General features: G+C 42.9%; 1 protein-coding gene across 2 annotated transcripts in view; it reads left to right on the top strand.

Moving 5' to 3' along the window:
• Positions 1-14,967, top strand: part of LOC128425723 (cadherin-18) — a 50,645-nt gene that overhangs the window by 16,679 nt on the left and 18,999 nt on the right. Inside the window, exons 3-6 of one of the 2 annotated variants that reach the window (XM_053412479.1) lie at positions 1,068-1,187; positions 10,064-10,231; positions 11,283-11,470; positions 11,876-12,129. In XM_053412479.1, coding sequence (XP_053268454.1) covers positions 1,068-1,187; positions 10,064-10,231; positions 11,283-11,470; positions 11,876-12,129 — 730 coding nt within the window. The remainder of the gene's footprint in view (positions 1-1,067; positions 1,188-10,063; positions 10,232-11,282; positions 11,471-11,875; positions 12,130-14,967) is intronic. The other variant, XM_053412480.1, reaches the window with a different exon arrangement.

Raw genomic sequence — 14,967 nt, 5'->3', positions numbered from 1 at the left:
ACAGATGACTCGGAACCGGTGCAGCCTCCAAATCAAACCCAGAAGATGATTAAGTTGAAATGATTCCCTCTGCACTTCTCTGCTTCGAGGTTCGATGGAGATTCAAACTGCCGGAGCATACTGTGGAGCACACGGCTCATTATGGGCTGGCATCTCCCTCTGCTCCTTCAGGTCCCCCCACGAAAAAAATATTTAAAATAAAGTCAAAACCTCTCGGGACACAGTGGAGCAGGTTTCACATCATTTTAATTTAGTTTAATCCCCAAAAGGGAAAACAGCGACTCACATGTCCAGAAGATTTACAGGCCCCCAAAATACATGTCTCCTAACATTACCACACTGTGGATTCCTACATATACTAATCCATTATATAAGCTTGTAGTGCAATTGCAATGCACTCATTGTGCAATTAGAATGGGTTAATGGAGCCTGTAATGCTGTTTGAGCAACACTTGATGTGTTAAATTGAGCCTCAGAGGTTCGTACACAGTATTTTTCAATAACACTGTAAATAATGAGCCATGGCTGCAAGTTTCTAGATCATTTGTCGATGTTGTCGTGTTTTTTTGCAAAGACACAACTTGGACTTGAAGCATTTTCCCATTTAAAGCGAAAACTTCAATGTAAAATGTCCAGAGATGATCTTTCATTATACTTAGGTCATTGCACATTGTAATTAGCTTGTACACAAAACTCCATAATTACATGTAATTATTAAATAATGTGATTTTTAATGGAGGCTTCATCATGTTGCCACTGATGAAATCTGATGTTTACACGAGGGCAACATGTCACCTCGGTACGTAAGCACCATGATATATCTAACACCAGTCGCTAAAGCATAGTGTGTCTGCAGGTTTGTGTTGTCGTTAGTTGTTAAGATAAAATGTGTTGATTCATCTTAAAGCTGCTGTAGATTTTGTGCACAGAAATCCTCCTTGGACCTGAAATCACGATTTATTGGATTGGATTTTTTTAAACATTTCCTTTATACGGTAAAATTGCATCACTTGGAAGAGAGAGAGCGATTTCCAGGGAATCATTTGTGATGTTTTCTTTTCTTTCAGGCACGTCTGTGTGGCAGGTCGTCGCGCTGGACGCCGACGACCCCACCTACGGGAACAGCGCCAGGATCGTGTACAGTATTCTACAAGGACAGCCATATTTCTCCGTTGACCCCAAAACAGGTGTGTGGTTATGATTACACGCATTTTAGTGAGTACTCGTAGACTGCAGCTGTGATTGTAAATGTGGGGCAGTAACTTTCTCCTGATTTTTGCTGTTGATCTCCTAAAGCGACGTGTAAATCTGTCCAGCATGTGTTTCTCTCAGCACCGACATCCTGTTCTGTTACTGCAGCACGTCAGACGTCATAAAAGCTCCAGCAGCCACAGTAGAGTCAGGGACTGCTCATAGAAACCTCTGTGGTGTGGAGCACGCAACCCACTCTGTGCAACTAACTCCTCAGGGGTCAGAGGAGACATTTGTGGACACGTCTTCGGATAAAACCATTGTTTCCTGCCGTCTTAGAGGAGAAAGCCATAACGGGCAGTACTCAGGGTTTTTAGAATCCATCTTCCTTTGTGTCCGGGTCCGCTATTAGATCTATTAATTCTTAATAAACCCTTTAAAGTGCAAGACAAAAAAATGTGCAGCGAGCGAGTATCTGTTTGTTTCTCTTTGTCTTTCCAACGTGAGCGTGAGTCTGAGTGTTTGCCTGCTCACCTCGGCTGCTGCTGCCGGTTAACGTGAACAACACAATCCACTTGTATGAATTGATTCATCGCTGTCGGGAACAACTATTGGCCCCTGTGAGACTTTGCCGCCCATGTAAAACATGAAGTCTTTGCTGAATGAGCAGCACAAATGAATTGCTGAATATTTTGACTTCACCTCCTGGGAGAAGGTTCTCTCTCTCTCTCTGCGGTGCGGTGAAGCTGAAGCGATGCAAACTGGACGTCCTCACGCAACGCGAGCCTCCTGTCGCTGGAAGTTATTTTGAAACCACATTTTGACTGTAAACAATATTCCAGCGCGATGGTATTCCTCTGCACTGGGCTGTCGGACACATCACGTGGCTGGTTTTGCTGGAGCTGACTCTGCATCTTGTCTGCATTATAATTCAGCGCGGGGGGTGCAGAGGAGGGGGAGGAGGGACGTGATGGAAGGCCGAGCCAGCTGCACTCCCTGCACAGCGCCACTCCTCCCACACATTCTCATTTATATAAGTCGGCTGCTGTTTTTTCGCCACTGGCTAACCAGCCTCCCTCCCTCAAATTAGGGCAGGGAAGTCCTGTGGTCAGTGGGAAATGAGCAAGGGGAGGAAGTTGTACCAGCAGGCGATCTTCATTATGCTGAGCCGAGGTCTTGGAGCAGTCGTGCTGGCATCCTGCCACATTGGAGCATCGCGTTCCGGGGAAGCGGAAGCTGCTCCTGCATCTGTCTCCCAGTGCATTAGCTTGCTCACACCTCCTTATAGCCACATGCACCTGGCTCCCACCATGCTCACACTGCAGAGGCACCAGCACGGGGAGCTGGTGTGTGGTGAGCAGATTACCAGAGCACACACCAGACACACACAACACCTTTCAATTTGACCTAGGTCTGGTGGCCTGACACAGCAGCGACTGATTCTACAAGAGCCACGAGCTGAAGGGGGAGGAGGACAGAGGGTAATGGCAGCATTTGCCCCCCCCCCCCCCCAACATATGGCACTGGAGGAATCCCTAGAGGAGCGTCTCACACTTGACCCAAATCCTCGGCAAGCAACAAAGCGAACCCCCGTCTTTCTGGCTTCTCGGTTTGTGATAACTTCGTCTCAAACCTGCCGACAACCAGGAGGAGGAACGAGCCACATTCACAGGATGAAGCTTTTATTAAACCCTGGAACATGAAGGCGTTGATGGAACAGGCTGCCTCGTGAAGAAACCTTCAACATTATGTTACTTAGTGATTCTTTGTTGCCTTGCAGCTGTGAAATTGAAACATTGTATCTTAACGACCTTATTTAAACTCTGGAACATCTGGGAATCATGATACGAGATGTTTTGATTTTATATCTTTCATTAACTGGAGAAGCTGAATGGCTGCGAGGCAAAAAAAAATTATATAAAACCGAAGCATTGTTTGAAAACGTAAAACTTGAGGGTTTTCCTGAAACACTTAACATTCACTGAAACATGAAGTGAAAACTTACCCATGTAGTAAACTTTTGTATTTTATTGAGAGTCCTTGACATTGCCTTGGAAACTGGATATGGTTGGAAGCAACAAGTACATTTGTTAACATTTCAAAAACCTATAGTTGGAATATTTCCCATAATTAAACCAAACCCTTCTGACACGAATTAATATAATTACTATGAATTTTATTGGACTTCTAATGACAGAAATATAAAAAACACATCTGGCCAAACACAAGCTGGAATTACTCACATAAGTTTTATTAAAGCTAATCTCCATAAATGAGTATTAACTTTGTTTTATATTCGTAACTTTTGTCTCTATTATTCTGCCTAATTTGGGCCTCGGAAATTCATGATTTTCAATAAATTGGTAAAGTCAAACGTGTTAATATGAAAGTGCTCTCAATTAGAAATGAGTTTTATTTCTTTATTGACTAATTAACTCGGCTGCTTTGTCTCCAGCAGAAATGTGATTCAGTCATGGATATGATATTCTAGCTGAAAAAGAAATAGTTGTGAATGTGGCAGCATGTTGGTTTTATTGATTTCATTATTGAACAAGTATTAATCAAGGCTTCTTTAATAAAGAAGATGAGGAGCAAATGTCAAAGTAAAGGTCCTGACTGAGGCAAAATACTCACATTTGATTGACACTGACAATCACATGACTTTTTGCTAAGAAATGGAAATTCACCGGGATGAGTTTTGAGGAAATGGCTGAAATCCAAGAGCAGAACACAAGAGCAAAGACGGGAATAGATTTAAAAGGTTTAATGTACAACTTCTCAGACAGAATGAATCGATACTGGGAATGTTCTTTGATTCTGGTAAAGTTAGAGGATCCAGCAAATTAAACTCAAGGAAGCTGGATCCAGTAAAATGAGGGGTGCAGACAGGAAGTGGATGGATTCAGCCAGAGTAACATGAAACCCTTCTCTGATAAGTAGAGTAATATACAGAAGGTACTTCTACCACAAGGTGAGCGACAATCTCAGTCGTATTTGGTCCTCGTATACTTCAGAGTCGGGGGGGGGGTTTTGATTATGAAATTGAGCTCCGGTGTGTGGGAGTATTTGCAGGAGATAAGGATTCTGGAGTCCATATTCCAGAATCTGGTTTTATTACCAAGCAGGTTTACACATACAAGGAATTAACTCTATTTGTGCAAATATAAATATATAAAGAGGAATGCTATAAGCACCAGAGGAGGGATTGTGCAATAAGTTGTTAAGATGAGATACTTCACTTTTCCTCAAATTGCAGTTTGGTTCTGTCCTCAATCAGGAGCAGATACTCAAAAGAGCTTGTGTGTGTAGTTATGGAACCTAAATACTGTTTTCAAAAATGCAACTTCAAAATGAGATGGTGTCTCTTCACATTACATAAGGTGCAATTTAGAGAGGCATGATAGTTTTTAGTTAAAACTGCTGATTTTCCTTCTCACTACATTGAGGCCCGTTGATTATGTCCCATTCAAAACAGGTGGAAAGCCCAAATCATTGCAATCGGAGACTCCCTCTCTACCTCCAGGTTCTGCAAGTCCGGCTTTAATATATTCATCACTGATGGAGCTGAGATTAATTTGTGATCTAGCAGAAATAGTTTTGAAGGACAGACAGAGTTGGGTCAGAAGATCAATACCACATAATAAGTTATTAATATCTTAACATGCACAATAAACAATAAAATAAAATGTGTAAGTAATCTTTTATTACTCGTGAATAGCTCACCCAGAATTCCAAGCTTTATATTAAACAACTCGTCTAAGGCGGCTCTGCACAGAACTGTGTTTACCCAAATATCAAACTATGAAACTCCTGTTGCCTTTTTACTAAGAGGCCGTTAAAGCAGCGAGTTTCCAACAACAATCACAGATCCTGGCACGGGGTCCTTTAGAGAAGGATCCAGAACCGGCTGCTCCTGTCGGACCTGACCGGGGACGTCGGTCCAAAACCAAGAGCAGGTGCACAAGGACAACAGAGAGACTGACAGACTGACCCTAGATCTGCTCACTGAATACAAATCACACAGCATAAAAGTAAAGATGCACATTTCCCCTGCTTCAGCAGCTCCGTCACTTTTTTGTCTGAGCAATATTAGGAGATATAACCAGTCCTGTAATGTGCTGAGCTTAGTGTCATGCTAACCGCGTTAAGAATGTTCACTGCAATGGATTTGATTACATGCTTTGCAAATTTCAAAACTGCAAGCCTGGCAGATTTAATAAGAGCTTTCTGTGTCTCAGCAGAAGCACATCTCCGACCGCGGCTGCATTTATCCTTTTTATAGTCGGGTCATAACTCCTGTCTCTCCCATCACTGCCGTGCATCTGTCACTTACCCGCAGAGACTCTGAGGGTGTTCCTCCTGAGTCCCATAGTCGAATGCCCTCGAACACCCCCCACCTCACATCTGTGCACACACACACACACACACACATACACAGAGGCATGGCCACACCGCACTGCACAACCCTTAAGTCCCTGTTGCATCCTAAATAGGCTAATTTCTCTGCTGATCTGGGATTTGGGAGAGTTTATTGAAGGAGCTGACACAGATCAAGATGTTTTGCGGGGGGGTGGATTAAGCCTCACTGCTGGGCGGATCGATGGAGGAGCTGTCACTCTGTCAATCAGCTGCACTGTAGCCTTGAGCACTCCGGACAATTCTTCTCCATCAGATACGTAATCCAATATATATACGAAAAGAAGAATAGTTAGAAAGTCAAAAAGAAGACGTGTACAGATATTATTTCTGTGATTTTTTTTACGGCGGCTGCTGGTTTTCTTTTCCTTTTCTCCAGAACCTACTCCAGGAGTGCAGACATACGGGGATAACATCGTATTGGATGGGGCAAAAAACCAAGATTCCTGAAGCTGGAGATTGAAGAGCGCCTTAGTAATCTCCTATAATCCTTTTTGTTCACCCAGGAGATTGTCCCCCTTTAGAAGTTCCCAGCCAGACAAAGAGGTGGATAGTGTGATGGTATCAACTCTAATAGACTGGGGAGGTTGAGGAAGAGGCTAACCACCTCCACTGTGTCAAATGGGACCCAGGTTCAAGGAATCTGCTCTTTCTCAATTATTTTCTAAATTAACCGAGGAGCTCCGTGGAGATTCGGTCTCAGGAGGTGTTTTCGGCTCAGAGATGGTCAGGAGAGCGAGTTCAGGGGGTGAGACTCTTCTGTCAAAGTACTGACAAACCTTTCAGGTGCTGGCACATCCCAAAGAATACCCCTGTGGCCTTTCTTGGTGTAGTTAAAAGAAATTAATTTAAGAAAGAAAGCCGGTGAGTGATTGTACGTTTGTGAAAATCCCATCGGTCTTCCTCCTTGGTGTTTTGTTTGCCGACTGGTCAGAAACAGCAGATCCACCGTGCTGCTGTGGCTTCAGTGGGAATCTCTGTGTGTGTTCATTGTTTTCTGAAGCCACTGATGTGAAATATTGCTCAAGAGCGATGTGCCTTCGTGTGTAAAGGGTTAATAAGAGACGTGAAAGGTCAGATCATCCGTCGCAGAGTTGTTTTTAATGGAAACTTTGGCCACTTGCGAAGGTCTGTGTGCTTTCCGCACAGCATGTTAAGTAATGCTAAGACTACAGTTAATAACGAAGGATTTCCCACAGAGACGGCATCATTAGAGGAAAGTGGCTTTGAGCATTTTGAGAAACCAAGAGAAGCAGCAGAACAACACCGAGTCCTGGCGTTTGAAAAAAAAAAAAAACAGTGTGGCAACAAATAGATGCTTCTGATTTTTGGAAATCTTTCCCCGAGCATGTGGCGTTAATGTCTGTTCTCAGGCGATTGCTTTTATTATTTAATTTGTCTCGCAACAAGGACACAGATATGTTAGGATATTTATACATGGGAAACATAGGACACATCTCGCCATCTTTTGAAATCCCAGAGAATCCCGATTCATCCCCAATAGTGGTGTTAATTATTTACCTGCACTTAACTCGTGGTTGTGACATTTCCATCAGGGCAGTGTAGTGATGATCTGTCTCATCAACTCAACCACAGCAGTCTGTCGCTGTCTGCTCAGCGTCTGAAAGGAATAATGCATCGAGGTCAGTCGACTGCATTTCATTAGGATCATCGTTTATCTGGAATCGGAGATGAATTATGGAACCATATTCTAACAGCAAACAAATCTAAATGCAGCTTCAAATGACATTAACAGAGAGGAAGCTACCTGGCAGTCAACGTTAATGTATTGACTTTGCCATCCTCTGGAATAAAGCCCTCCAACACATCAGCTTGTGTGTGTTTGTGTGTGTGTGTGTGTAGCTCGCTGCCCCACTTATCGGTTGTTCTTTTGTGAGCAGAACTAATGCGCACAAAATGACAGCACAGAAGAAGTAGACGCTATCAGAGTTGGTACATTAAACAAGCCTGAACCGCCCGACGTAGCCGAGAGGATCTCCAGGAGAAAGGGTCTGAATCTGTTCACTCTCTCTACGTCACAACTTCTTTCACTCAGCATCTCTCCGTCGCCTCGAGGAGGAATTTAAGGACATTGTCGCATTTTACTTTCTTAGCCGGTCGTCCTTGTCCTTTTTTATGGAAGTAGCATCAACTCCAAGATATATATGAAAAGGAGAAGGAATCAGTAGGTGTGTTTTCTCAGCGGATTCATTGATTTAAATTGGCTGCAGAATTATACGACATCAGGTGAACTTCCTCTACTGGTGCACTTTCCTCCTTTATTTTATGTGTTTATGATAATTAGATGATTCCATTCTGCTGGATCATGCTGTGTAGAATATATTTGATCTTTTTGTTGATTCACCGGTGACGGGTCCTCGGATGGGACCTCGGCTCTGTGGAACAGATGATGTTTAACCTCCGATCCCCCGGATCTTAATACCGTCGGCTTCCCGGCTCCTTGACCCACTTTTAATGATTATTCTGCCCGAGGCGAGTGGATTAGTTTCTCTCTATAGAGTCATGAAGAAAGAAAGAACCAAATTACCTTTTGTAAAACACAATGATACCTGCCTCGCCGGTGAAATTAGGAAATCATGAAAATTGCATTAATTTGCTCCAAAATTAAGTTTGTTGAATTTAAGCTGTTGAGGTTTGATTTAGAAAATTAGGCACTAATGGAATAAAGGGTGCAAAAGGTAATTTACTCAGTCTGATTGAGAGCTTAACGGTTTAATTGTGAAGTATAAATATAACCTGTATTATTAATAGTTTGTCCACTGTAATTACTTTGCTAAAATGTTTGCTTTGAATCCAGCAGCCACATCCATTTGTTAAAACTCATATGTAAGTGTGTTAAAGTGGGGATTTGTATACTTCCTTGGTTATTTTATTCACATCTGTTCATATTTCTCTTTATGTTGGTGCTGTATGTAGCTATAACCCTGTGGATGTGTTTGTGATATTTACCAGCAAATGTGAAACTGCAAAAATTATATAAAAACTGCAAAACCTCCCTATCTTCACATGCTGGGCTCATATTACCACCATTTAAGCTCCTCCCCTGCTGTGTGGTGTGAGTGCACCTCCAACAATAACAGAAACATTAGCAGTAATTTAGAGGCATGTGTTTTTCCACCTGGAGAATCTAAGACTGGTAGTTTGTTTCCTTTTATCTCAGCGTTTGGTCTCCACCATTTCCTAAGGGAAATATCTGGTGGTGTAAATGTTGAACTGCATGATCCTAACGGCCCCGGATTCAGTGTTATTAGTTTATTTTTGCTCAAACCAGGATGAGAGAGCGATTCGACACGAGGAACTCAAACTCACCGTTTGATTATCCTCTTTCCTTTGTCAATGTAAACCACTTCAGAAAATAATCCTACAAAAGGAATCGATTCATTTTCCAAAGCCACTCGCTGTGATTTCCACTTACAACAGGAGGTAACAGCTAAGTCCACCTCACGTGGTGATCGATGCCGTGTCACGTCCTCCTGGGTCTCGATGCTCCCGCTCTACCACTGTGCCCGTTATTATTACAGGGTTCACAAGTTCACAGGAACACAAGTTCAATGGTAGCCAGAGGGTCTTGGCTCTGGGGAAAAGGGAGATTTACACCGAACACTGATGTAACAAATGGAACATATTAAATCAGGCTCCATGTGTTCATGTGCTTTCAGGAGCTGAGGTGGGGAATTAACCCTCTGGCACAGAAACAGACACACAAAACTAATATGTACTAACAGACGTGCACACAAAGACACAAAGAGAAACACACAAAGCAAGACATGCACCTATTATATTCCATAAATCATCGACCGCCCAGCAACACAGGAAGCAGATTCTGTGTGTGTCTCTTTTAGCTTGTGTCCCTGTCGCAGTTCACCCGTGCACACAGTTTCTCTGCAGTGGCCCGACGTGCAGCCATATATCACCGGGTTCGCGTTGTGAGAGTTCACGGCTGCGTTTGCTGTGTTATTGAAGTAATAAATGTGATTGAATGGGCGACTTAGAAGAGTTCCAATCTGCTCCGATCCAAGGTTGCATATAGTCATTTTAAACGTGGTATAAAAGAAGAAAAAAGAAGAGTCGGGCTTTACCTTGATGATGAATGAGAATCAAAGATGAAAGAGACACATTTGTACAGTGTTAAAGGAAAGTGTGACTCTGTGAGTCGTCCATAACTGAGAGGGTTTCGTTGGAGGAATATTAAAACCTTAACATCTTGACAGCGAAAAGCGTTTTTTATTTCCACCATCTCAACAACAATTTCTTTGTCTTAATCTCGATGTATATTTTCACTTTGCTTTGCCACTGACTTGTTTTGTTCCTTCTCAGAAGACTATTATTAGTCTCCGTTTCCCACTGACTGGTTCATCGTGTTATGCTGATATAAATAAATAAATAAACATCTCAGACACCTTAACAAACGGTTTGTTTTCCTTCCACTGTGCAGGAATCATCAGGACTGCCTTAGCTGATATGGACCGGGAAGCCAGGGAACACTACATGGTTGTTATTCAAGCCAAAGACATGGCAGGCCAGGTCGGGGGCCTCTCCGGCTCCACCACCATCAACATCACGCTGACAGACGTCAACGACAACCCGCCCCAGTTTCCCCAAAGTAGGTAGAGCCCTGTGGGAGGAGCACATTCCATATCATGAAGGCTGCAGCGTAACAGTTGACTGGGAAAAGTGGTAAAATCCCATGGGAGAATTAGATTCATATGAAAGTAGATAGTGTTGGAATAAAGTTCTTTAGTTGTTGTTGATCATTACCTCTATTCCAGACACAGACCGATTTAGATAATCGTTTGTAGCCACTTTCAGGAATGGATGGAAATCAGAATAAATAACCAGACTCATCTGCAAGCGCGAATAAACATTATCATGCCGACTAGCTTTCCCCGGCAAATCGGTTTTGGAACTTAAACAGTCAGATTGGTGCTTCCCCAGTAACAAAGGTCCCAGTACATTTGCACATAAAATGTTTTTTTCACATTGCAATCTCTGGTTCAATGAAAAGAAGCACCTGAATATGTCATTATTTGCAGAGACCAAATTATTTTAAATGCTTTTTCATGCATATATTGGTGAACCCATTTATCACAGATTATTGAGACCTCCCCTCATTCAGCATTCCTCACTAAGATGCATTACACTTAATTACCGTCTGGCTCACTCGTCTAATATTGCAGTTTAAATTAGCTAAATTAGACGAGCATTCATCCAAACCCTCTGTTTTGCAAACTGAATCTTCCCCATTTCCATGATAAGTGTAAGTAATGATTTAGTTGTGCTTCTTTGCCTTTGAAAGTGCCTCATCAAACACAATCCGCCTCAGTCCAGGGTTTTTTCATTTCGTGCTGCAGCGGAAAAAAACTATTTCAAAACCATCAACATTTTCTGAATAATCGTCTGCCTCCCAGTTTGATCTGCTCCACTGCCGCGCTATCTACCTCAGCTTAGCATTTAGCTTCAATTGAACCACTGCAGAGTATTTTAATGACATCCCCTCCGGAACAAAGGGTGACACATTCAAATTGCCTAACAAAGCTCTTTTTTTTAGGATGACATTTAGAAAACCATTAGGAGCAGATCAGTCTGTGGTTAAAACTGTGTTTTTTTTTATCCTACTTTCTCTAAATGGCTAAACGTCAATTTTTCCTCCACAGAAAATTACCAGCTGTACGTCCCTGAATCCGCTCAAGTAGGGAAACCTGTGGGGAAGATCAAGGCCAATGATGAGGACCTCGGCGTCAACGCAGACATCAAGTACAGCATCATTAACTCAGAGGGAGCCAACACGTTCTCTATATCCACCGACCGGGACACGAGGGAGGGAATCCTCAGCCTCAAAAAGGTAACGACACGATCTCATCAACTCACAAAACAAGATCTCTGGGAAATATCTGAGAATAATGTGCAGGGGAACATCTGCTGGTGTTTGGATCCAGACTTCAGAAGGTGAAATGTGGAGTTTGACCTCTGGGGGTGCTGTAGAAAATATCTGCATTAATGCACTGAGCTTCAGTAAATGAGGAGAAGAAGGAGGAGGCCAGCTGTGAGAAATACGACTTTTTCAAGATTTATGCAGAAGGAAATGACAAATGGGTTTTTAACAATGACAACTCCATGTTTCATCTCAACACACATTGGCTGATAATGCAGATTTGCAGCAAACTATCACTTGCACGGTTCAAACGTATTGTAACTCCATTGTATGACTGTGCTAATCACACGTCCCCTCGGTTCCTCTTCCCACCAGCTCCTGAACTACGAGAGGAAGAAGACCTACACGCTCCACATCGAGGGGACCAACACACATGTGGATCCTCGTTTTTCCTTCCTCGGCTCCTTCAAAGACACCGCCACCCTTAAAATAACTGTGGGGGACGTGGACGAGGCCCCGGTCTTCTCTATGGATTATTACATCATGGACGTGTACGAGAACACACCGAGAGGCACGGAGGTGGGCGCCGTCACGGCTCGAGACCCCGACAGCAGGAACAGCCCAGTCAGGTAGGACGCTCACCGCCGAAGGTAGATGTGCGTTCAACAGGGAAATGATTACAAATGGTGAGAAGCAGAGCTGCTCAGTAGGTGCACGGTCACATCGGTTATGCATCACTGCACGGAGCTGTTGGAAGATGTGTCCGGTTAAGTAACGTCGGTGGAGAAGTAAAAAGGGCAAAGAGAGAGAGAGAGTGGTTGCTAATGGCCTGATGCTAATTTTAGGACTTTACACTTGTTCAGCTGTGACCAGCAGCCAGTGAACGTCACATTGTCATCTAATAAGGATCCAGAAAGGTTGAAAACACTTTTGCAGTCTTCATCAAATGGGTGAATATATGCAGTATATGTATTTGTATTAATAGAACTACTTATCGTATGTTCTGACCATTTCTGACTCGTATTCAGCTGCTTATTTAAGGATCTTTGGAGGTTTTATGTTTTGTTGGGCTGTCAATCAGTGAAATCTCTCCTGCTGCAGAACAACGGAGGGGCTGTGGTTCCGCCCACTGAGATTTAAGTCAATTTATACGATTATTTTTGCCTCCAAAAAAATGTTTGTCTTCCTGAATCTCCCGTATGTCATCTTTTTTTTGCATCATCAAATATATTGTTATTTTGTGGGAAGGCCTGTGAAGTAACCCGAGGCGATACAACAGCTTAGCACATCTGTATGCGCTCTAAACACATGCTTGTGTACTGCTGGAGAGAGATTGATATTAGCCTCGGGCGGCGGACTCATCTCATATCTTTGCTCTGCGCAGGTTCATCGTTTCATGACATTACGCTCAACTCTGCACCGCTTGTGTTCATTTAAACTGAAACTCCTCATGAGATTGTGTATTGATGATATTTTAATAAGAAGCGTTTTCCCGTTGTGTGGAGTAGGATCAGAGTTTAAAGCCTCTGCACACCCACACAGGTTTTACCTTTAATTACTGTGACTGATGAGACCTGGTCAGGCTGAAAACAGGTGGAACTACAGTGGGAATTGATGATGTCACACAAGTGTACCAACAGGAGTAATAACAGGTCAACCAGGGGAGCGGCGAAATTAACAAGAGTGGAGCCGTGGAGCTGTGGAGCTGTCAGTCAAAGCCAATCTGTGCTGACGAGAGGTCTAATCAGAGAGGACCTGTGTGGGTGGACTATAGGTGTGCAGAGACTTTAAAGTCGAGCAGCAGCAAGCTCAGACATGAATTATATAACACTGTGCTCTACAGAGGGGAGGTCTGTGCCTCTTCGTTAATGATGCACAATTTGAAATGGCAGGAACACGTGAGGTTAAGAAGTTTCTTTTGATTTTAGGACTTGGTGAAAGATTTGTAGTAAACAAGACGTTAATCTACATATGAAAGGGTTTCCCTTCGTCTCCTGGTGGGATACCTCCTCTTCGTCCACTCCTTCAGTACATCACTGACGAGGTTCACGGCACAAAGACGAAGGCACCGGGAGGTATTTCAACGACATCCACGTGAACCCATGGGCAAAACAAAACAAGCTGAACCCCTGTGCCGCTGTGCCACCGCTCCGCGTGCCTGTGTGAGGATGCAGGATGCAGCCGGGATCAGAGCCGGGCTCGCTTTCATCTTCAAAAGTCTGCCCATGCAGGCGTTGGAATAAACATGTCATTGAAGTGACACGTCGGATGCTGCTGTGGAATTGACGTCTAAATATCCAATCAAAGCTGTGATGGCTCATTACCTCTGGCTGCTCTCACATATTATCACCATGATCACCAGGAACAGTTCTGTCATCCTGTTTGTATCAACTACGACTTTCATCTTTAGTAGTTAAATATATAATGTATGATAAAATAAGAATCTACCTCTAAGGGTACAACTCAAAGAAATAGTCGTTATAATGTGTTAATATCTTATACGTTGTGTTGTTCTCTGCAGTAACGTTAAAATAAACAAAACAACAGATCAACACGCACAAGTAGCTGCAATGTTTTTCAGCCGAGCCATAAAATAACTTTTACATCTGAAAGCTTTTGTGCTGTTATGAACATTTAATAAATCATGACAACAAACACTTGTAAGTAACCTGTGCTTAAAAATTAGTTTATTATTTCAGATCAATGCGATCCTGGCATTAATAATCCCTTAATACATATTACCGTCTTCCATACCCATTTAAAAAAGTGAACTTAGAGTCTATTATGCTCAGGAGAATGAAAAGTGGTCATTAAAATATGAATTAGGAAAAATACCTCAACGCTCATTTTGTGCTTGAAGTAATGAGAAGTGCAGCTGAAGTCATTTGTGATTTGTATTCCACCGGCTGCTCCGCTCCTTGCTTGATGACAGCATCGCTAGAAAGCCATTACAACAGTGTAAACACTGCCTGCAGGACAAATCGTCTTCGGTCGTTAAATATTGAAGATAATAGCTCGACTTATAAAACGGCGTACTTCAGAACATCCTGTCAAGAAACTGGAGTCCATTTAAAAGCAGCTGGGATTATTCTTTTCATGTATGTGCGTTAGAGGTGCTTTCAAGATGGAAGAGTTGAGAACATTCCCTTCGGCTTCTTTCACTTCACCGCACCGCTTTTTGATTTCTGATCTTTAATGCGAGTTATTTGATAGTTTCATAGTTTTGTATGGAAGAAAATGGATATTTGTTTTTCTAACTCCTCGGTAGAATTGGTGAAGTGAAGCACGGCCAATGAAACATCGAGTGCCGGCATGGAGATGAGCGTTTAATGAAGCCGACTGCTCGGCCTCTGATGAGCGAGACCACTTGTGTCTTGCATCATCCAGAAGCAGCTTTCAGAAGTTTTGAAGAAACAAACTTTGATATGATCAGATATATTTGGACTTGGCCTTGCAGAATGCTAACT

Source organism: Pleuronectes platessa, chromosome 20 (assembly GCF_947347685.1).
Source record: "Pleuronectes platessa chromosome 20, fPlePla1.1, whole genome shotgun sequence".
Classification (NCBI taxonomy): Eukaryota; Metazoa; Chordata; class Actinopteri; order Pleuronectiformes; family Pleuronectidae; genus Pleuronectes; species Pleuronectes platessa.
Note: the sequence above shows the minus strand (reverse complement) of the source record. Positions and strands in the feature narration are given on the sequence as shown.